We start from the raw sequence: 24774 nt of genomic DNA on the forward strand, positions 1-24774 counted from the left end.
CTTCATGCACATCCTTGCGTATAGCACCGTGCTCCTTACCATGTGGTCCCACCTTTGCCTTAGTGTTGTCAGCAACATGCAAAACGTGTGAGCTTGCTCTTCTATCGCCTGCACCTCCCATCTCCGTTTCCTTACACGGCGGCATCGGCCTAACTACAAACGAACATACCTCTCTTTTGTGGCCCATTCTTCCATATTCAAAACATAAATTATAAATACCCTCATATGTAATGGATTGCTGAAATTTTCCTATCATCACCGTAGTGATAAGTGGCTTATCCACATCAACTTGGATACACAACCTTGCAAACTTGCCTCTAGATTCAATCGCAGTAAACATACCAATCCTTAGCACATTACCAATAGCCTTCCCGATATGATGAAGAGCCTTAGCATTGTAATACTCAATTGGTAACCCACTGAGTCTTATCCAGACTGCAATGGAAGATACATTGGCTAAGTCAGGCTTGAAATCTGGTTCCCATGGTCTAACCGAGAGGAAGTGGTCTCCTATAAATCAAGGACCTTTCTTCAAAACATCCTCAACATCCTCTCTCAATGATAGCCTGACGAGGAAGAAGCCATGTTCTAAATCTACAACGTCCAAACGCCCCGCTGGCTTCCACATAGACAGTAGTTTAGCTTGAAGGAAATTTAATCCAACAGCTCTACCATATACCTTCACAATCAAAGCTCTCGCCCATGGTCTTCGGATCTCTTGTTTAAGCTCCTTTGAAAACTTCACAGCTACCATCCCTTGCCTGAGCGTTTCCACTTCGTCATCCGATTCAGCATCATCATCCATGAACTCCTCAAAATAGAAAGCCTGCGTGTATCCACCTGGTATTTCACCCATTAGTTTGTCCTTGAAGGAGGCATTTTGGCTGCCTAACCTCCCAGCGAAGCTAGGAGATGAAGGACCTGAGCTTTGGCCTTCACAGAAGCCAGCATGGCTCACATTTTTAACTTTTTTATTACTGCGGGCAAGTTCCGCTTGTTCTTCAAGGGAGAGAGAGCGTTCCATCGTTCAGAGCGTACTGAGTAAAAATTTTAACATGTAAATTCTTCCACCGTGTGGGTTTGTTTGGATTAAGAAGAAAGTGGTGGGGTTGTTTCAGAGAAAGAGAGAGACAGGTAAGAAGAGAGAGAAAGAAACATATTGAGAGAATAAAAATATAATATTTAAATGAAATGTAAAAATAAAAATAAAACTTTTGATGTTGGGTATATAGTAAAGTAAAGTGTTAAAATAGATATAGTGTTTTGAGTTGTTAAAAGCCAAAAATTTTAACTTCCTTAATGTGAATGCTCTAATTATGCTTAAATGGTTAAAATTCTACAATCAACTTTTCGGAATAACAACTTAATGACTAAAATTCTAAAATATTTTTTTTCGAATTACTCCTTCATGGTTAAATTCTAATTCCTTTTTTCATGAAATTACACCTTAATGGCTAAAAATTATAAAGTCTTTTTCTTAGAATTATAGCTCTGATGATTAAAATTCTAAAAATCCTATAACTAAACCTTGATGGTGAAAATTCATCATTGGATTATGTTTTAATTGGATAAAAGTCATATGAAATTACACCTGTTTGATTAAAATTTCCAAAACTTTTTTAAATATCTATATTGAAATTCATAGAATTCTATTATATTACATTTTCATGTTTAAACTAACCCTCGAATTATACCTCAAGTGGATGAAATTCATTCTCAAATTACACCTTAAGCAATTAATATTCACTCTTAGATTACACCTTAAATAGTTAAAATTCATTCTCAATTACAACTTATGTGGTTAAAATTCACATTATAAAAAATAAAAGAATTATAATAAAAAAGTGATTAAAATTCACTTTCGAATTACACCTTATTTTATTAAAAAATTAAAATTCACCCTTGAATAAATTAAAATTCACAATTTGAATTATACATTAAATTGTTAAAATTCACTTCCAAATTATACTTTAAAAACTCTCAAACAATCATTTCATTCCTTTATAAACTCTCAAACGAAGCCTAACTGATTAAAAATTCACCATTGAATTACACCATGAGTGGTTAAAATTCCTGGTTTGAATTACACCTTGAATGAGCCCAACAGCTAATATTTTTCCTTTTTTCTTGCTTCGTGGGTTGGGCTACCTTGATTTTATCTATAGGTTGGTATTAGAGTGTGAGCCCTAAAACCCAATCAATTCAAATGGCACAAATGGCTTCTTTGAGTGAAGTTTTTGCTTCCCATGGTCCATTTTGCGTGGTGTAGGGATCTTGGATTTTTTGATAAATTAAAATTCACCCTTGAATTACACCTTGAATAAATTAAAATTCACAATTTGAATTACACCTTAAATTGGGTTTCAAGTTTGATCCGTGTGGTGAAAAAGTATGAGCTTTCAAGCCCAATTCAAGAGGTAAGAGTTTATGGGCTTGTATGCCCATTCTGTGTTTTGAGGCTTTGAAACTTTTATAAATGATGCTCGTGGGCCTCAAGCCCAATTTGCATGGTGGTGAAGTCCGGTCTATTAGGCCCAATCTGTGAAGCAAGTTATAATGGGCTTTTGAGTCTGCTTCGTGTAATACTGAGTTTGGGTCCAACCCTTAGGAATGTGAAGATCTGTTAGCAAAATCCTAACCCGTGTAGAACCTAGAAAAACTTTTTGAGGCTCTTCCTTCGGCTTTAAATAGCCTAAGCCTATTTTTAATTTTCCTTTGTTTTGACCATTTTGATGACATGGCATAATTTTCCCATGGCATAAAAAAATAAAATAAAATAAAACAACAACAACCTAACCAACAAGTTCACTCCCTCATAGTCCTAACTTAGGGCTCCTTTGACTAGGGGAGCGAAAAAGTGGAAATGTAGAAAATGAAGAGGGGATGAAAAAGTGAAAGAATATAAGAGATTTTAGTTTTTCTCATTTATGTTTGGTTGGAAGTGAAAAGTGAAGGGATATAAATTTTTTTTGTTTGGTTAAGAAGAAAAATGAAAGGACAGAAAATGTAGTTTGTATAAATTTACAATCATGTCTCTATTAGATAAAACAAAAAATAACACTTTTTTTTTTAAATTTTTATTAAAAATATATACATGAATGGGCACTTCATTAAAAAAAAAAAAAAAAAAAAAATCCTATTATAGGTGATGACTCCGCAAACACAACACAGCCCAACACCAAGAAAAACCTTACCCCTCTTTTAAAAAAAAAAAAAAAAAAAAAAAAAAAAAACTTAGTAGTGACACTTGTTGAAGTACTAGGCATTCAAAAACCAGTTTTGCCAGCTTCCTGGGTGTTACATCTAGCCTCATAGCGTACCTAAGGGCCTCAAAGAACGGACTCTCCATAGCACTCCAACTTGGGATTAGCCGGCCGATTTGTGTTGAGCCAAATGCAAAGCGCATTTTTTGTACTGTTTCTAACTCGGCTATTAACTACATTATGATGTAACCCTTCTCAATGACTGCAAGAACTTGATGAGAAACTTTACCAACTTGACAATCCAGCACATCTTTCAAGGAAGTCAATCAGTGTGCTAACTCATTCGCAACTTTACCAACTTTACTGACCTTTGATATTTAGGTAAAACCGAGCTATTTTGTAATAGAATGATTAGTATATTTTTTTTTTACATCAATATGGCATCGAATTCACCCCGACACCCCCCCCCCTCCTTTGTGTCTACATTCGCTGCTTTCATACCTTTCGTGGGCTGCCATTAGTTTTTTCGTCATTGTCTTCATTGCCGACGCGATGATAAGCTTGGTGGTTAGCACTTTGGCCATTAGTCAATGCTGCTTTTTGGTCTCAATTGTCTGTTGAATTGATTTCCGGCCTAATATTCGTATTTTACCACAAATCCAAAAACAGAAACATTGATGGGAAACGATTTTCACATTAAAATCCTTCATTTTTCTCTAATTTTAATTCCGACACAAATAAGATATGTGATAGTTAAAAAATCAATGGTGTTAAAAGATTCATATAAATCACACAAAATCAAATAAATGTTATATATCTTACATCTATCTAAAAATTAAAGAGATTTAGAAGATTTAAGTTAGAGTTATCTTATTCTATCAAGTTATTGTTTGTTTGACTCTATTATAGCTTGCAAGCTAGGATGGTAAAAAAAATGTATATATACACTTGCTAAAAGATATATATATATATACTAAACTGGCCTTTGATAGTTTGATAAAGCCGAGCTATTTTATAATAGAATTTAGTATCTTTTCTTTTCCTTTTTTGGAAAGAACATATATATATATATATATATATATATATTTTACATCAATAAGGCATCGTATTTACCCGAAACACCCCCCCCCCCCCCTTCTTAGTGTCAACATTCGCTGCTTTCATACCTTTCGTGGGTTGCCATTATTTTTTCGTCATTGTCTTCATTGCCGACACGATGATAAGCTTGGTGGTTAGCACTTTGGCCATTAGTCAATGCTGCTTTTTGGTCTCAATTGTCTGTTGAATTCATTTCCACCATTACAACAATACTTTCTTCACCAGCCAATGATAGTTTCTTTCATATCTCTTCTAGGTCCTCTCCCATCTCACCTATCCAATGAACTTGAAACAAGCCTTTGGGGGTGACAAAAGCTTGTTCGATGACAAGAATACTCACTTCTTTAGAAACAGTGAGCCGAATGAGGCTCTTCTAGTTTCAAAGTTTGGAGAAGAACGTTTTTTTTTAATACCAAAGTGAATTTATATAGTATATTTTCTTTTCTACACATCTATCATTCGCAGTACGTACTAATACCATTTCATTTGTACCATATCATTTCCTAAACCAATTGCATAGATGAAAGGCGTGAACCGTAGTTTTTAAAACAAGACTAAAGTATAGTGAAACTAGTTAATCCTCAGAGCTAGAACCAGTTTAATTTGATCAATTTTCTACTTCAAAATGTTTTTGACTGCGTAAAAGAAAATGTTTCCAAGGAAGTCAATACCGTACCGGAGATTGTACCGGTTTGGCCAACGGTACGATATATTTCGAGTACCGGTCAATACCGGTGTACCGTTTTGGGTTTACCGCTATTATATATATATATATATATATATATATATATATATATATAGAATCACATACCCACATACAACATACCCATTCCCAGCAAAAATAAAATAAAATAAAATAATATATTTACTCTGAATCACAGACCCATGACGCACAACAAAACAAACATACCCATTCTCAAAAACAATAAAAATACCCATTCTCAGGTCTCTGAGTCACAGATCCACAACAAACTTGAGCCGAAGGGCCCAGAGCCCCAAAACGAAAAAACAGAGAGAAGGAAAAGGGAAGGTGAAAAGGGAAAGGAAAAAAAAAAAGAATCCTCTCAGCGATTCCGATTTTCGATTCAGAACAGGGGCAAGCGAGGGGCTGAGAGTGAGAAGCCGAGACCCGAGACAGGGAATGAGAAGCCGAGACAGAGTAGAGTAAGAAGCCGAGATAGAGTAGAGTGAGAGACAGAGCAGCTAGAGACTCTGAGACAGAGAAGCCAAGAGATGAGAGAGACAGAGCAGCTGAGAGAGAGCATGAGAGAAAGAAAGAATATGGCTTGGATGTGTTTCGGTCCGGTATCTCTTTACCGGCCAGAACGGCCGAATTTCTCCGGTACAGCCGGTACTCATCTAGTAAGGCCGATATTTTTTCCAATACGAAACAGAGGGGGTACTCGTACCGATACCGGCTGGTACGGTACGGTATTGTCTTCACTGAATGTTTCACATGCAATTTAATACTCTTCTTTCACTAAGAATAAATGGATCAAGTTATTCATTTAACAGAAGAAGGCTAACTCTAATGAATGTTAACCCTTACATTCAATACTTTAAATACTTCGAGTGTCCTGTTTATTAACGAAAAATCATAGCATGTTCATTTGTTTTCCCAATATGGATCGGCTTATATTACACATTTTCTATTAAAACCTCCCCCTTATTTGCATAGGAATAATCATAGCATCTTCCTTTACTCTTCCAATATGTGATGTGCAACACTTATGCAATAAGGGTAATTACAGTAAATTCACTTGTGGTTTGGCCCAAAATCATTTTGCTTACTTGTGGTTTGAAAAGTGTCACTTTATCCACCTAAGATAAGCTCTGTTAGTCTTCTGTAAGGTAAGCTCTGTTAGTCTTCTGTAACCCACCTCTATTAAAAATAAGGGTAAACATGTATTTTTGCATCCATTTTATGTCACTCTCCTCCAAAAAGAAAAGACATAAAAATACTTGAGAAACAAGATCAAAAACTGATATTGGTCACTCCTCTCCATTCACACAGATATTGAACATGAAAAACATACCCCAGGAAAAATAAAAAACAAAAGGACAGAAACCAAGTTTGTCAAAATCGCGGTCGTAGGATCGCATGATTTTACAATCCTACCTCACCAAAATGTTTAGAATTGCACTAAGATCATAAAAATGGTAGGATCGTATGTAGGATCGTGTAAGATCATATGGGATCCTACTGATTCTACCGATCCTACCAAAATATCAGTTTTTGGTTTTTTTTTTTTTTTTAATGGAATAAATTTTTGGTTTTAATGAAACTTTAAGGGTTTTTACTATTCTATGTTGTGATGATATGACTTTTTTTTTTTTTTAATATAATTTTGTTAACCTAAGCAAATGTTTTCTAGTTTCTAGTTCACTTGTAATCAAAATGAAGGAATGTTTCATTATTTCTAAATAAAGAATTTATATTGGCTTTGCTACCTTTTAAGCTATAATGTTGTTAAATTTATTTGATCAATATACTAATTTGTGTTTGTGAGGGGGGTGTAAAACCGGGAAGCTCATGTCAATGTCTGCGCTGGGCCCAGGGCCCGATCCAAGGAATGCCCACCCCTTGGCCATGGGAAGGATCCTCCTCGGCCATGGGAAGGACCCTCCTCGGCCATAAATGTAGCCGAGGGCAAAGGGAGCAACTCGGTCTTGGTGATGACATTCCGAGTCATTTCGCCGAACAGGAAAAGTACTAAAATGACAAATGTAGTGGGTTAGAGGATTTCCTACTATGGGTCGTTCTCGGCAGAGAGACTCAAAGCAACGCCCAATTGATATTCACTTCACTTGACTGTTTTCTCTCAAATTTTCTGAACCCCTTCTTCTCCCAACTTTCTTCTATTTATAGCCAAGGTTAGTGGGGAGATTATGATTACAGTCACCGTTAGTGCTACTGAAGGTCCAGTATTATCTGGTTAAAGTGGGTGTTTAGGTGAAAGGGCGGTGCAGCATTTATGATCTTGGAACTTGGTTCCATTTTGACCGATTATGTTCGGAAACTCAATTTCCCGTGCATATCATGATTTTCCCGGACATGACTCATACGCTCGACTGGGAAAGCTTAACCGGTCAACTCTGGGAACTCAATACCCAAAACTTGTTTTTACTCTAAGGTAGTTTCAAGAAGGGCATAAGGTAACTGGACCTTTCTGCTGGGCCTGCGCCCAAAGCCGGTATGGGCTTGGGCCCGGGGCCTAGATGGGTCTGGGCCCAAGGCCAGTATGGGCTTTGGAATCTCGGTGCCGTACAATAGCCCCCCCTTGATTCATACTCGGTCGCCGAGAAGAATCAAGGAGCTGCCTGGGCCTTTTGACCTCGGGAATCTTCTAGCCTGGACTTCTGACTGTCACTTCTTATTAATATTCATCTCAAAAGACGCGCCGTTTCACGGCGCCAGGCGCAGTCGTCATTATTGCCTGACGGTTCGTGAACCGAAGCGGCGTGCGAATCGATTACGCTTGGCATTCGCTGGGTCGCTTGTAAACTATGCCCATTTATTGCTTGATTAAGCGTTTCTTCTTCCCCCATTTCTTTTTGGCTCTATAAATAGTCCCCCTCTGAACACCATTCCATTTTCCCTTCGCCTCTGATCTTTAGTGCTTACTCTCTGCCGACCACATTTCTGTGCGCTTGCTTGCCCAGTGTTCTTTTCCTCCTTAGAACCCAAAGTAAGTTTTTCTTCCCCTTCCTGTTCCTTCAGCTTTATTTCTTTGAGTTCACTTTTGTAGTTTTAGGCGTTATAGATGGGTTACTCTTACCTTTTAGAATCCCCGGCTGCTTTGGCCACCTTTAGGAATAAATTTAACATTCCCGATGACGTGGATGTGGCTTACTGCCATGAGAGTGATATTGAACTCCACCGAGGGCAGGGCACAGCCTTCTTTCCTTTGATGTCCATTTTAGAAGGTGGGGTCAGGTTCCCCGTAGATCCCCTCTTGATAAACACACTCACTTACTATGGGCTGTGCCCTCACCAGCTTCCCCCCAATTTTTACCGGGTAGTTAGTTGTGTCAGTAAGTTGAACCACACCTTTAACTTACAGTTAGACCACCATGACATTAACCAAATGTATAGCCTCTGTGGGAGTAAAGACACCAATTATTACCTAAAGACAAGAGATGCACGGGTACGGCTGATATCATACCTACCTGATTCGAACAGGAACTCCGCCGGGGAGTTCGTTAGGGTGCGCGGCAATTGGTTTGCCGGGGAGATCTCTTGCCCCCTTACACGGCGTGAAGTGGGTTCGTACCATCCCCTTCATATAATTGCTTTCCTCCACCTCTTCTTTTCTTCTTATTGGAGACTAATGAGTCACCTGTTCTTTTGCAGACGGCAAAGTGTTTGTGCAGGACCTCAAAACCGTCCACGCCAAAGATTTAAACTTCGTCCTCCGTTCCGAGATATACGTGCATTGGGACGGACAACTCCGGGCCTCGCACTTGATCCTCGGAGTGGAGCCGGTTTATTCTACTTGGCAGCCTTTCAAGCAGGCACTGATAGTAGACAGCCCTCTGCTATCATATATAGACGTCCGGTACGTAAACTTTTTGCCGCCGAAGCTTACAACCGGGGAAGCGAGGGAATTTGGTCGGCGGTTTACTTGCGCGGACGAGCTAGCCCCTTTGCGAGACGAATCCGCAGAACAAGCATCCCGGCGCCTCAGGGAGATAGCCCACGAAGCCATACAGCAAGAAGACCAAGCGCAAGAGCAGCCCATTCCCGAGAATCCAGCCGCTGTGCCTCAACAACAAGTGATAGAAGCGGCTGCCCTGCTAGCTGAAGCTATCCGACCTAGCGGAAGGATGGTATCAAGGAAGGTGATGTCAATAGAACGGTTCGTGCCCGGTGCCCGGCAACCCAATCAGCCCCCGCCTTCCCAGGGCCGGGGTCAAACGTCTCAGCCCCCACCCTCCTCGCAGGCCGGACGCGCTCGAAAGAAACAAAAAGTTACCGATCAACCTTCCACGGGACAGGGAGATGCCGCTGTCCGGACTCCTCCCCGACCAACAGGTGGAATCGTTATCTGCGAGCCGCCAACCGAAGCTGGCACGGGGGGCGCGTCCTCCTCCCAAGTGGCTCCAGCGTGGGAGTCAAAGTTCCTTCTGGACGGCAAGCCATTGCCCTCAACCGCCTGTGTTCGGATGTGGGATAAGGGCGAGGGCGGCCGTATTGCCCAAACTTTGGCTGAAGCTCTCCAACTTCCTGAGGACGTGCACGCTTTTGAGGAGGGATCCGAGGAGTCTGTGGGGCGCCGGTTAGAGTGGCATGCCATTGCGGTAATTCTTTTGTCTATCTACTCCTTCATATAGATTTCCTTTTGCTTCCTTTCTAACCTTTGCGCTTGCTAGGCCGCTCAAATGGCTCACATTGTGGCTGCCCGGGCCCGGGAGCTTGCCGAGGAAAACGAGCGCGCGAAGGAGGCGCGGGAGTCAGCGGTGAAAACGGCTAAGGAAAAGCTGAAGGCTGCTGAGTCTGCTGAGAAAAAGGCTGCTGCTGCGGAGAAGAACCGAGCATTGGCCGAGAAGAGGTACGCGGAGCTCCTGACTCAGCAGAATGAGACGGAGGTCAAGCTAGCCCAAGCCATCAGCCTTAATACCTCCAACGCCGAGGAGATTGCCGATCTCAGGGCAGGCTTGGCGGCCGCGGAGCAGAAATGGTACGATGTCGGTTTTGCCGATGCCGAGAATTCCGCAGAGCCGGTAGTGGCTCGGGCTCGGAATATGGGTTTTGAGGCCGGGTGGTTTTTCGCTCTCCAAGCAATGGGAGTTCCCGAGGATTCGCCTTGGAGAGACCCCGGCCAAATTCCATTCCCGAGCCCTGCACCTGCCGCCCAAGATGCCCCGGTTGCTATTGACGAGGAGGAGACGGCCAGTATGAGGGAGCTGGTTGAACAAATCGATGCTCACGCTGAGCCCGAGGAAATGGAAGCCACCAGTATCCCGACTGTGCAGGAGCTTCTCGGTGAGGACTCGCCTTTTCCCCTGACCGTCCAGCAGGAAGTGACACCGCCGACCCAACCTCCCAACTGATTTTACTTTTATTTACTAGCTTATTTTTATTTTATTGGTTTTATTTGCCCACGTCACCGGGGTGTGGTGACTAAACAATTGCCTTTATTTGTTTAATTAGTAGTCCGTTTTCTTTTTCCGTTTCAATTTGTTGAATGAATTTATATCTATTTATGTGTTTTGCTTGAATCATGCCAGTGATATGGCCGCTTAATAGAATGGTACCCCCGAAAACCTGTTGTGCGGTGCTGTGGGTAATTTAAGAGCGCTAATGGACTTAGTATTTGTAAAAGGGTTAGGTTTTCATCAGGCTTTGGTTTAACCGAGAATCGTGTTTTCGTCCTTAGAGTATTCGCTTGTAAGGTTTCCACTTGTTCGGAGATTTGAGTTTAACCGAGAATCAAGTTTCTGTCCTTAGAGATTTGTTTGTAAGGTTTCCACCTGCTCGGCGATTTTGGTCGAGCCGAGGGTCAGGTTTCTGTCCTTAGAGATTTGTTTGTAAGGTTTCCACCTGCTCGGCGATTTTGATCGAGCCGAGAGTCAGGTTTCTGTCCTTAGAGATTTGTTTGTAGGGTTTCCACCTGCTCGGCGATTTTGATCGAGCCGAGAGTCAGGTTTCTGTCCTTAGAGACTTATTTGTAAGGTTTCCACCTGCTCGGCGATATTGATCGAGCCGAGGGTCAGGTTTCTGTCCTTAGAGATTTATTTGTAAGGTTTCCACCTGCTCGGCGATATTGATCGAGCCGAGGGTCAGGTTTCTATCCTTAGAGACTTATTTGTAAGGTTTCCACCTGCTCGGCGATATTGATCGAGCCGAGGGTCAGGTTTCTGTCCTTAGAGATTTATTGGCGATTCTCTTGGTGTGCGGTTACGGAGTCAAAAACAGCATATACAAAAAAGTTCATCATGCTCTTAATTTTAATGGAATACAAGTTCTGGCTTACACCGATGATTATGCGTAGAATTTCTTCAAGTTGTTGGCGTTCCATGGTCGGGGGAGCGGCCTCTCGTCGAGGTCTTCCAAGTAGTAGGCCCCTGCACTCGCGATGGCTGTGACTCTGTATGGTCCCTCCCAACTCTGAGCAAGCTTCCCTGCAGCCATGTCCCGCATCTTTCCCACTACCCTTCTTAACACTAGTTCCCCGGCACGGAATTCCCTGACCTTTACATTTCGGTTGTACCTTTGGGCCAGCTTCTGCTGATACTCGGCAAACCGTACGGTCGCGGCCTCCCTGCATTCTTCTAGCTAATCCAAATGCTCCATCATCAGGTCGGCGTTCTATACGGGGTCAAACCCGACGACCCGTGCACTGCATAAGCTCACCTCGGTTGGTATCACTGCTTCTGCTCCGTATGTCAGAGAAAACGGGGTTTCCCCCGTGGATCTCCTGGGGGTCGTGCGGTAGGCCCATAAAACACTGGGTAGCTCTTTTGCCCATCTTCCTTTCGCTCCATCCAACCTTCTCTTGAACCCGTTCAAAATAGTCTTGTTTACTGCTTCAGCTTGGCCGTTGCTTTGTGGGTATGCCGGGGTTGAATACTTGTTCTTGATGCCGAGCTCACTGCAAAAGTTCCGAAAAGCGTTGCTGTCGAACTGTAGCCCATTGTCTGTCACTAGCGAATTCGGCACCCCAAACCTTGTAACTATGTTTTTCCATACAAATTTTTTCACGTCAGTATCCCGGATATTAGCCAAGGCTTCAGCTTCAGCCCACTTTGTGAAGTAATCTACAGCCACCAATACAAAACGGCGGTTCCCCGTTGCTCGGGGGAATGGCCCGAGGATGTCAAGCCCCCATTGTGCGAATGGCCACGGGCTGCTGACAGGATTTAGACGTCCTGCCGGCTGATGGATCATTAGGGCGTGCTTTTGACATTGTTCGCAACTCCGAACGTATTCGGCGGCATCCTTTTGCATCTGTGGCCACCAAAACCCCTGTGTCATTGCTCTGTGTGCTAAGGATCGTCCCTCAGCATGCCCGCCGCACACTCCCTCATGCAGCTCGGTCAGAAGCTCCTTGACTCTTTCGGGATGCAGGCACAAGAGGTAAGGGCCCGCGAAGGACCTTCGGTACAACTTTCGGTCCGAAGATAGCCAGTACTTGGGAGCCATTCGTCGAATCTTGTTGGCCTCGGCCTCATCCTCTGGAACTTTATCTTCGGAAAGGAAGTCTATGATCGGGTTCATCCAACATGGACCGGCCACCGCCACCTGCGCAACCTCTACTCCGGCTTGGTCGAGAACACTCTTCACACAGATGCTTGGCTCCCTTATAAGTTCTATCGTGATAAGCCTTGGCGTGTCCTCGGTAGCCGATGAGGCTAACGTGGCAAGAGAGTCAGCGTGCTTGTTTTGTGACCGGGCTACCTGGGATATCTTTACCGTTCCAAACTGACCGATAATCTGCTTTGCCGTACTTAGATAAGCTTTCATTCGGGGGTCCCGAGCCTCGAAGTCCCCAGTGATCTGATAAACAACCAGCTGAGAGTCCGAGTAGATCTCCACGTCCTTTGCGCCCAGATGCAATACTGCCCTCAACCCGGCCAGTAGGGCTTCATATTCGGCTTCGTTGTTCGAGACTTTGAACCCCAATCTGAAGGAGTGTTCCAGTCGTATACCCTCAGGGGTGATTACGACAATACCAGCCCCGGCCTCCATAGCATTTGATGCGCCGTCCACAAATAACCTCCACGGGCGAATCTCCGCACTACAGATTACCTTGCCTTCATTCTTGGGTGTAAATTCTGCGATGAAATCAGCGAGAACCTGTCCCTTCACCGAGCTTCTAGGTCGGTATCTTATGTCAAACGATCTCAATCGTGTCCCCCATTTGGCAATCTGTCCTATGAAGTCGGATCTCTTCAACAGTGATTGCAATGGATACTCGGTGAGGACGAACACTGTGTGTGCCTGGAAGTAATGTGGTAACTTCCTCGTGGCGTGCACCAGGGCCAAAACTAACTTTTCAAGAGGCAGGTACCTTGTCTCGGCATCGACCAAGGTTTTGCTCACGTAATACACCGGCATTTGCACTCCCCGGTCCCTTAGTAACACAGCACTTACGGCATGATCGGTGACTGCAAGGTACATAAACAGATCCTCCCCGGGCTCCGGGGCCGTCAACCTCGGCGCCTTTGCCAAATATTCCTTTAGTTCTCGAAAAGCTTAATCGCAGCTCTCGTCCCATCGAAACCCCTTCCACTTTTTCAGAAGCTGATAAAACGGCCGGCAGCGATTGGCAAACTTGGAGATAAATCGGTTCAGGGCGGCTAACATTCCAGTGAGCACTTGTACCTCTTTGGGATTGCTTGGTGGTTTGAGGCGGTTCACGGCTTCTATTTGATCGGGGTTAGCTTCTATTCCCCGAGTAGAGATCAGATATCCTAGGAACTTCCCAGCCCCCACTCCGAAAGTGCACTTCTCGGCATTCAGGCGCAATTTGTGCCGACGTAGTATCTCAAACACTCCCCGGAGATCTTCGGTATGCTGTGACTCAATTCTGCTTTTTACCACCATATCGTCGATATAAACTTCAACCGTGCATCCAATTTTTTCTCGGAACATTCTCGTCATCATTCGCTGATACGTAGCCCCGGCGTTCTTCAATCCAAACGGCATGACCTCGTAGTGATAGTTTGCATTCGGGGAGATAAATGCTATCTTTTCTCGGTCTTCGGGCGCCAAGGCAATCTGGTGGTAGCCCTGGAAGGCATCTAGGAATCTCATCCTCGGGTGCCCGTATGTTGCATCTACTAGCTGGTCAATCTTGGGCATCGGGAATGGGTCCTTGGGACATGCCTTGTTCAAGTCTGTGAAATCCACACAAACTCTCCATTTCCCATTCTTCTTCTTCACCACGACAGTGTTTGCCAACCACTTCGGGAAGAATATCTCCTTTATGGCTCCGGCCTCCTTCAGCCGCTGTACCTCCAGGTTTACTGCATCGACGTGTTCTTTTGACGCTCTTCTCGGTTTCTGCTTCTTCGGGGGGAACAATGGATCCACGTTGAGTCTGTGGACAATGAACTCGGGATCTACACCGGGCACTTCATACGGGCTCCATGCGAAAACATCTATGTTCTGCAACAGGAACAACAACATCTCTACCCTTTCCCGGTCATTCGTGCTTGTACCTATCTGGAAATATCTGTCAGTATCTGGGAGAATTCTTACCTTTAGCACCTGCTCAGCAACGTCCGCCCCAGTTTCCCCCGGGGGTTTCTGTAATTGCTATGAATTCTCTTTCTTGTTTTCCTTAGTTTGACCGAGTTGTTCCTTCTCCCACCTGACCGCGGCGACAAGGCACTGCCTCGCCACCTGTTGGTTCCCCCTTACCTCGGCAACTCCATTCTCAGTAGGAAATTTTACTTTCACGTGAAGGGTGGACGGAACAGCCCCCATGGCGTGAATCCACGGCCTTCCCAGGATTGCGGTGTATGGTGCGAATGATCGGACTACTATAAATGTAACTATAACTCCCTTGCCTTCCATGTCCACTGGGAGAGAGATTTGCCCCTCGGGAATTACAACTCTCCCGTCAAACGAGACCAACGGCGTGTCATACTTTGCCAAATCCTGGGTTTTTAACCCGAGCCCTTCAAAGAGGTCCGGGTACATGACGTCAGCCCCACTTCCTTGATCAATCATTACCCTCTTCACCAGGAATCCGCCTATCCGGGCTGTCACCACCAAAGCATCGTCGTGGGGTTGGACCGTCCCTTCTAAATCGTCTTCTCCGAACGAGATGGACAGCCGTCCAACTTTCTTTTTCTTCTTGGATGATTCTCCCTCCGCGTAGGCCACTGTCAATACCCTTTTTGCCGCTGCTACCCTTCTTGGTGCGGCATGGATGACTTCGATTACCCCAGGGGTGATGGAAGGGGATTCCTTTTCTGTTGGGCGCCCTGCCCGGTTTCTCAGTCAATGGAATCTGCTACTAACTCTTTTAGGTACCCGGCCCTTACTAGTTGTCCGAGATGATCTTTTAACACCCGACACTGCTCGGTGGTGTGCCCCTTGTCTCTGTGATAGGTGCAGTATAGGTTTTGGTTTCTCCGGGATGGGTCGCCCCCCATTTTGTTCGGCCACCTGAAGAATGGCTCGTTTTTGATCCGTTCCAAGATCTTGTGCATGGGCTCTTTAAACACCACATTAACCCCGTCGATCTACGCCTCTGGTTGCTGCATTCTGAAGTCTCTTTTCGGTTTCGTCGGCAAAATGCTTTGATGAGATCTCCCCACTAAAGGAGCTTTCCCCCTGCTTTGCAGCCGGTCATCCTCCAGGCGTTTGTACTCCTCTATGCGTCTCATCAGTTGCCTCATATCCTCGGGGGGTCTTCTCGTCAGTGACTCCCGTAATTCAGAATCTTCAGGGAGCCCCATCCTAAAGGTGTTTGCTGCAATTTTCTCGTTTCCTCCACCAATCTCGTTGTAGAGTTCCCAGTATCGGCTGGCATAACTCCGAAGGGTTTCCCCGACCCTCATCTTCATGGAAAGTAGTGCGTCAACCGGTTGTTGCACTCGGCTGCATGTCACGAACCTGCTGCCGAATTCTTGAATCAGCTCGGCGAAACTGTGTATAGAACCCTTCCGCAGCCCATTGAACCATCTCAGTGCAGTAGAGCCGAGACTAGAGGGGAATACTTTACACATCAATGCATCGTTGTGCGCATGCAAAGACATCATGTGGATGTAATGGCTAACGTGCTCCACGGGGTCTGTCCTCCCCTCATACGAATTGAATGGTGGTCGTGTGAATCTGCTCGGTATCGGGGCCCGTTCAATTTCATCGGAGAATGGTGACCGAGCCGCCATCCGCAAGGCTCGGCTCATGGCGTCCATGGCGGCATTGTGGTGCAGTCGTTCCTCCGGCGATTCTGATCCTTGGTGATCGTAACCATGCGACCGTGAACGGTTCCGCTGATGACGTGGTTCCCGTGGTTGCCGGTGTGACTCTTGGGAACGCGATCGGTCTCGGGATCGTTGCGTACTAGACCGGCTGGAGCCCTCGCCCTGGTTTCTCCTTTGTTGGGGGTTGCGATTCCTTTCATGTCGCCGACCCCTTGCTTCCAGCTCTAAATCCATTACCAGTCTGCGTAACTGCTCCAGCTCTCGGTCCCTTTCGTCATACTGCCGATGCGCCGAGACGTCTGAAACCGTCCAGTGTGTCTGAGCCGACCCCTCTCCCAATCCGGACCTTTCCTCCCCTCTCAGGTGCTCCCTATCTTCCCGTCGTTGCTGCCTTCTCTCCCTCCACGTTGACCCCCGAGAAGATCCCATGGAGCCGCTCGGTGCACGCTCTCCTAAACGCTCCTCAGACATTCCTGTCGTTTGAGTCCCAGTCGAACCACAGCTTTGTAGGAGGGCCCCACGGTGGGCGCCAATTGTAAGAACCAAGTATAAGCCTTCTAGGCCTTAGTTCACTTGGGCTCACAATTTATTTGTAGTGGGTTAGAGGATTTCCTACTATGGGTCGTTCTCGGCAGAGAGACTCAAAGCAACGCCCAATTGATATTCACTTCACTTGACTGTTTTCTCTCAAATTTTCTGAACCCCTTTTTGTCCCAACTTTCTTCTATTTATAGCCAAGGTTAGTGGGGAGATTATGATTACAGTCACTGTTAGTGCTACTGAAGGTCCAGTATTATCTGGTTAAAGTGGGTGTTTAGGTGAAAGGGCGGTGCAGCATTTATGATCTTGGAACTTGGTTCCATTTTGACCGATTATGTTCGGCAACTCAATTTCCCGTGCATATCATGATTTTCCCGGACATGACTCATACGCTCGACCGGGAAAGCTTAACCGGTCAACTCTGGGAACTCAATACCCAAAACTTGTTTTTACTCTAAGGCAGTTTCAAGAAGGGCATAAGGTAACTGGACCTTTCTGCTGGGCCTGCGCCCAAAGCTGGTATGGGCTTGGGCCCGGGGCCTAGATGGGTCTGGGCCCAAGGCCAGTATGGGCTTTGGAATCTCGGTGCCGTACAACAAAGAACAAGGGAATGACTACCATTACTACAATTAAGTACTCTGTACCTGATAGAGCCATGCTTTTCAGTTTTTACAACCACCCCCAACCACTTTGGGTATGGGCTGATGGGACAAGTATCAGCCCTATAAAGCTGAACCTACACATGGACATTCGTAAAAAGGGGAAAAAGCTAGTATAAAAGGAGGAAGAAGCAGTCCAGAAAGAGGACGGGGACCAGGTCCAAGAGCCGGGGCCACCTAGGCCGTGCCGAGGAGAAAGTCTTCTTGGATAAGCTCAGTTCACCTCTGTGCGATCATCATGAACACCATGACTAACGACTGTTCGTTCACCAGGGCCTAGCCTTTTAGCCCGCTCTCTACAAATTTATTGTATTGGGCCCGCTGGTCCAAGATCCCACCCATCGTGTGGTATTGGGCTGAAAAACAGGACCCTACAGTGTTCTAATATTACTAAAATGTTTTTCTTGTATTTGTATATTGATTGATTGATTTTTTTGAGCATGCTCTATAATTATTGTTGAGTGGTATAACTTAAATAGTTAAGTGTGAAGTTGTATCTTGATATCTTTTGTAGCTCTTGTATACAAATATACAATGTCTACATATATGACGAACCGAATGGTGATGATTAGGACGGTGGTTATAAGAAACCTAGAATGAGAATAATTAAATGTTCACTTCACCTTAATATTCATCTTACTTTTAGAATTCATATTTTAGTTAACTAGTTTCCATTTGATTACTTATTTTGGATTTTAAACTTAGAACTTGGAAAATATTTCCTATGTGTTGATAAATATTTTGGTACTTGGTTGCTAATTAAACATTTATTAATTTTTTAGATACATTGGATCAAAACTTAAATATATTTATTTCGTTAGTATAGATGTAGCAATGTATAACATGTAAATTGCATCATAGTATAGACGTAGCGATGTAAATATTTATTTTTTTACGGATAAAATCACAATTTACGTGATTATTAAACATACAAAGTTATTATCAATATTGTATATATTTCAACAATTTACTTTTATGATAAAGCAAAAGGAACAACATATAGATCTAAATATAAGCAATAACACAAATAGATGTGATGCGCAAAAGTAATAAACAAACATTGAATATATATAAGAAGAAATCTGCAAATAACTAAAAACTCACAAACTAAATGCGTAAAGGATGAATGATTTAGATCAAGTCTTATGTTTGACACAATCTCCTTAAAGCAAATTTCACCCCTCACACAATCACTGTTGTTCTTTGAGACTCACAAAAGTCTGCCTCCCAAGATAAAATGATTTACAGCATGAAAACGAAACACACAAGGTCGTGCTCTACGAACTACTCAATGTCTCTTTCTCTCTCTTTGACATAAAATGAAAATGCACAAAAATATTCTCACTTGGAGAGTTTTCAAAAAAGTGGTTTCTTATGAACAAGGGACAATGAAAAATTATACGTTATTGAACAAGCACTCTATTTTAGTAATAACTGCTGTACACAGACTGACTCAAAAATTAAAATAATAAAATATTATTATTTGAACAAGTAGGCTTAGTCCACATATGCCAAAGGCTCAACCCAATGTCCAACTCATGAGCATATAAAGTCATATATTATCTCTTTCCTTTCCTATGTGGGACTCAGGATTTTTACCACTTTTAATAACAATAATAACATCTTCAAGTGAACATAAAAAAAATCAATTTCTTATTTACTCCATGCTATTTTTCCAACAATCAATGTGTTTTTTGCTTTAAATTTAAAAATATGTAGGATTTTACGATCCACAATCCGATCTTACGATCCACGATCACACCTACCTCTCACAATCTTACGTAGGATCCCGATTTTGACAACCTTGACAACAACAAAGTTCCTCGCTAAGGACTAAAAACAAGAAAGAGAAAACTCATCTTCTTCTTCACAGATACGCAGAGATAGACAAAACTCAAAATGAATAAGAGATCTTATATCTTCACTGCCTATGGCCTGTTTCTGATACCTAGATGATGACAATAAGCTATAATGCCTAACGTAGCTACTGATTTCAATTAAATGTTCCCTACCAACATAGCTACTAAAAAGAAAAAAAAGTCAAGGCACCCATTTAAATATTCAATAATGGAGAAAGAATCGAAACAAAAACAAAAATAATTCTGCACAAGATGCAGCCCATTCGTAGTAAAGTTGAAAAGAAAATGAAAAGCCAAAAGAAATAAATGGAAGTGAAAAAGATGAAGAAAACATAACCAACACTGTTGAAGCATAAAGATTAATTGACAAGGAAAGAGAGATCAAATCAACCACAACCAAAACCGAAATTGCAAAACGGCGTGCTCCTACTTAAAACCTAGACCCAAACCAATGTAGCCACGCTTCTCTTCAAAACCCAGACCTAACCCAATGCTGTGCTCCTTCTCATAACCCAGACCAAACCAACGCAGCCACCTCATGCTCCTCCACAGTCACCACCGAAGCCACTATGACCTAAAGCTACCATCGATCTGAACTAGAGTGTGAGAGATGATAAAGACAAGGACAGAACAGAGTGGGAGAGGCAGAAAGAGCATGAGAAATAAATTAATGTATAGAGAAGAAATTTTTTTAGTTTTGTGTTATTTTTCTCATACATTAGGTAAATTTTTTCGTTTGATTGTTGCCAGTTTGAGTCGTTTGATTATTTTCGGTTTCAGATCAGTAGCTCTCTTTCAACTCTTTAATTTTTCAGTTTAATCCAGATCTCTCATTCTCAACATTTTGATTTATGTATCATATTTGTTCTTGCTTCATTTTAAAATGCATGATTTACATTCCTTAATATTAATGTCACTTATAAGGATCACTTTTAGTGTGTATCTTCGTTATTAAATTTTCAGATATCTAATCAAGAGCCTTTTTTAGATCCGATTCATTAACATTAGAGAAATGCTATGTGTTGACGAAAATTGTTAACTCACGTTTAACAAAAATTGTTAAATTATGTTTAACAAAATTGTCAAATTATGTTTAACTTGTTACATTTTGTTTAACAAAGATTGTCAAATTATGTGTAACAAAAATTGTTAAATTATATTTAACAAAAATTGTTATTTAATAAAGTTCATCAAACATAATTTCACCCATAGGTCTTTCGGCATATAGGTTTTATTGATGTGAGTAATGCCCATTCAAGATAATGTATCTCTTAAATACGATTCCTTGTTTCAAGGGAAGACCCTTTGATTCCAACCACGTTGCCTTTCTACATAAGTTTCTTTTTCTTTTCCCTTTTTTTTTTTTTTTTTTTTTTTTTTTTTTTTTTTTTTTTTTTTTTGTGTGTGTGTGTGTGTTTGTGTTTGAGGGGATATGTGTTTTTATTTATTTGTGGCTACATCTAATAATTTATTTAGGTTGCCTACATACCCTTGACGGGGATTAAGCTGATTCGTAATTCTTATTTTGAGGTTTTAGATCTAAAATCCTCAAATATGCTTTTGTCCAATTTAAACGATGGACATTTAAGTCAAATATTTGGTGTTTAATTAAGCATTGATATTTTTTTTTTTGGATGAGATAATTGATTTTAATTTCAAGGGTAAGTCAAGGACCATGTTTTTATGGAAATTGAACCAAGGATTCTTTTTTTAAGAAGTTGAATGTCCAAGCAAATTTCCCTTTCTTTCGTTTGCCTATTTGTAGGAATTTTAACAAGTAATGATAATTTGATTGAAGTTCCCAAATTTAATTAAGAGAAAGAAAATTCATTTGAAGCAATTTTATTTTTATGAACATGTTTTAGAAATTGGGAATTGGAAAATTTCCACACATCAATTTTATGATTATTTTACTTTGGGAATTGGAAATTCCAATTTTGGCTAAGGAATTAGGAATCCCAAAGAATTAGTCATATTGGAATTTAAAAGAATTAGAAACTCCCACTCTATTTAAAATAATTTTGGGAGTCAAAGACTCCATTGAAGCATATTATTTTAAATTAGCGGAGTCAAGAATTCCAAATTTTTTAAATGGTGGAGAGTTGAAGACAAAAATTGGTAGAATCAAGGATTCTATAAATTTAATTCAAAATGGTAGAGTCAAAGACTCTATTTGTTTGTTTGATTTGTAAAGTCAAGGACTCAGTTGATGTAATTCATCATGGTAGAGTCAAGGACTCAATCAAATTAATTCATAATGGTAGAGTTAAGGACTCCATTAATTTAATTACTGTAGAGTCAAGAACTTCATTAATTTATTTAATTGGTAGAGTCAAGGACTCCATTGATGTATTTAATTTAATAGAGTCAAGGATTTTAATTGAAAAAATATTGGACAAAAGATTAAGAGAATTTTTATTTGGTAATTCCCAAATAGGATTTACGAGTCAGGGACTCATACTCCAAGTTTTATATATGGAGTTAGGAACTCCTTATAAAATCTGATACTATTTGTTTTACCAAACGAAAATTCGGTTTAGAGAAAGAGGAAGAGAGAGATTTAGAAAGGAATTGACATATTTCCACATACAAACCTGTTCCTGAAACTTTTCCAAACCTCTGCGTGCTCCTCCTTCTCTTCTTTTTGCTCTGTCCGTGTGTCTTTTTTTTTAAATGGTAATGACATTGAGCCATCAATTTGACAAAGAATTAACCTCACTTCTTTTGCACATGGGTTTGAGGTTATTCAATATATATATATATCAACTATTGACTTTGTTAATTTTGGAGAGGGCATTTATTTTGGGTCCCATAAACTTGTCCAAAATTTATATTCTTTGATAAATCTTGCTTGGACATTTTTTTATGTAACCACATTTTGCTTTTAAATTTCATTTTTCAACACTATGTTTACAATATTTTTAAAACACTTTCATAAGAAATCTTAAGTATTAGATTGTTATTAGTTATTATGAGTGGGCAAAAAAGTAATTTAAGTTGTGGATTCAAATTTGTCTATATATATCTAAAAGTTAAAACGTAGCATTTATTATTGCTACGCTCTGGTTGACCCACCTCATCCGCCACATCATTAGTCTTTTTCATATTTATTTTTTATCTTTAATTTTTTACAATATTAGGTATATAAATATATTGACTTTACAAATTCATTTTAGGTGGTTTTAATTTTACATATTCATCTATTTTAATTTTGATATTATAACTAAACAATAAATCAATGGAAAATCAAAACAAAAGTGTTGTCTACATATATTCCTCTTGAGCGGTTTTAAATTTAAATATTATTTTGCCTATTTATCTTCATTTATTTTGGCTCTTCTTATTTTCATTCCCTTACTATAAATTTGCCACTCTCTTCCATTCTATGCATATGATTCCCATACAAAAAAATTTCTCTCTCTCTCTCTCTCTCTCTCATTTTCTGTTGGATTTTTTTTTCTTGCATTTCTACTTTAAATTGATGAATATTTGTGTTTTTTAGAATTCTACTTTTGATTGTTCATAACTAAAAATGTATTTACAAGTCTTGCTTAATTATTGATGGTAGAAAAGATACAACCTGTTAATTGCCCATAGGAGGATCTCCAACCAGAGGTTTGTACCCTCATTGTCCTATTATTGACTAATTCATATGTGTTCCTTGATGCAAATTTTTTTATCATTTTATTTACAACACTAAATACATTTAATGAATGGTGTTATTTGTTGATCTAATTTGAGGAAAAATCATATTATAATATGTCATATTTGTTGTCAAGTTTTAGTTTATTTGGAAAACAAAAGGGTAGTTTGGACAAGCTAATGAAGAACAGTTAATGCAGTTGAAAACAATGGTCTTCTTGCAATTTCCTTTCACTATTTATAAATATTTTGTTTAACAAATTAGTAGTAAATTGTTATGCTTTTGTTATATGACATTCTTAAATGCTTGAGTAATTGTTTTAAGTGTTTATGAATATTTTATATTATTCTTCATCATCTTTATCTTATTAGTGTATTCTTTGAGATTTTTAAGGAAAAATAAATAAATTTTGTGTTTAATATTATTTATTTATCTATTGATTTTTCACATGTTGGATTAGATGTTAGATTAGATTAGATTATGACAACATTGACACAATATTTCCTCTATTTTTTTTTTAAATTCTCTACTTTTTCCCCTTTGGAATTGTACTTTTTTCTAAAATAAAAAAATAGTTACAATCTTTTATTTTTCCCTTTCTTTTTTATTTTAAATTTTAATTTTGTTGAGTTTTATTAATTTTTAAATACGTTTCTTAGTGTTTTTGATTGTATGGTAGAAAAATTGGGGTTGAGAAATTTTGTTTAAAACTAAAAGAATAACTTCCAAATGTTATATACTTTTTAATGATACACAAAATATTATAAATAAATTTTATTAAAAAATTAATATTTTCATTAACTTACCTTTTGAATTCTTAAGAAAAGTTATATTGTTTTGATTTTTGTACGACAAAAATTATTTATATTACATATGTGATTTTCACTATAATTAATGAAAATATGACTATTAATTACATTACACTTTTTTAAATTAGTCCAAATTATATATATATATATATATATATATATATATATATGAGATGGGTTCAAGTTATACCTGGTGTAACTTTAAAGAGTTATACATTTTTTAAACCATTAGATTTAAGTAGATCCAATAGTAAGAAGAAGACCATCATTAATGCTACTATTCTAATTCAACTCATTTATTATTCCTTATTTAATACATTCCATAGTTATTTCTAAACCCAAAAAAATTTATAACACAACTATTGCTTTTAGTTGTTCTCTATCTCTATGTTTCTCTCTCTAGAACACACTTCTTTGGATTTTTTTTTTATTATTCATTAAGAAAGTGTTTCTCCTTCTCTTTTGTTTTTGTTTGTAGATTTAAGTTCCTTATGTTATTATGTTTGTGTAAATTAATTTGTAAACTATGTGCTAATGATGACAAACAATTGGACATGATCCACTGCAACAACATTAGATGTTGTAGCTATGAAGATCAACTAATTTACCCTTTTGTTTCTAAGGCTGAAAGTTCGAAATAAGCCATTGGTCATTGTAATGGTCCCTTAAAAAATCAAATTTATCCTCAAAATTAGAGTTTTTTATATTTGTTTTTAACTTTTGTTTTTGTTGGTAGAGTGTCCCTATGTTTATCTATTTTTTAACTTTCATAACAATCTGCTAATGATGATAAACATTTGGGCATGAGATGCAACAAAAGAGAGAGTGTTATAGAGAGAGAAACGTAGAAATAGAGAACAACTAAAAGCAATAGTGGTGTTATAATTTTTTTTGGGTTTAGAAATAAGTATGGAATGTATTAAACAAGGGATAATAAATGAGATGAATTAGAATATTAGCATTAATGAAGGTCTTTTTTTTACCGTTGGATCTATTTAAATCCAATGATTTAAAAAATGTGTAACTCTTTAAAGTTACACCCGGTGTAACTTGAACCCATCTCTCTCTCTCTCTCTCTCT

The 24774-nt window shown here is 40.2% G+C and overlaps 1 protein-coding gene across 1 annotated transcript; it reads left to right on the forward strand.

The window, feature by feature from the left end:
• The first annotated feature begins 8641 nt into the window (after nt 1-8641).
• LOC126704040 (uncharacterized) lies at nt 8642-10355 on the forward strand. Its single transcript, XM_050403082.1, has 2 exons — nt 8642-9602; nt 9675-10355. Exons 1-2 carry the CDS (start codon nt 9129-9131, stop codon nt 10353-10355), a joined length of 1155 nt encoding a protein of 384 aa, XP_050259039.1. The 5' UTR covers nt 8642-9128.
• The last annotated feature ends 14419 nt before the right edge of the window (nt 10356-24774 follow it).

The sequence above is a fragment of the Quercus robur genome, chromosome 10, assembly GCF_932294415.1.
Source record: "Quercus robur chromosome 10, dhQueRobu3.1, whole genome shotgun sequence".
NCBI lineage: Eukaryota > Viridiplantae > Streptophyta > Magnoliopsida > Fagales > Fagaceae > Quercus > Quercus robur.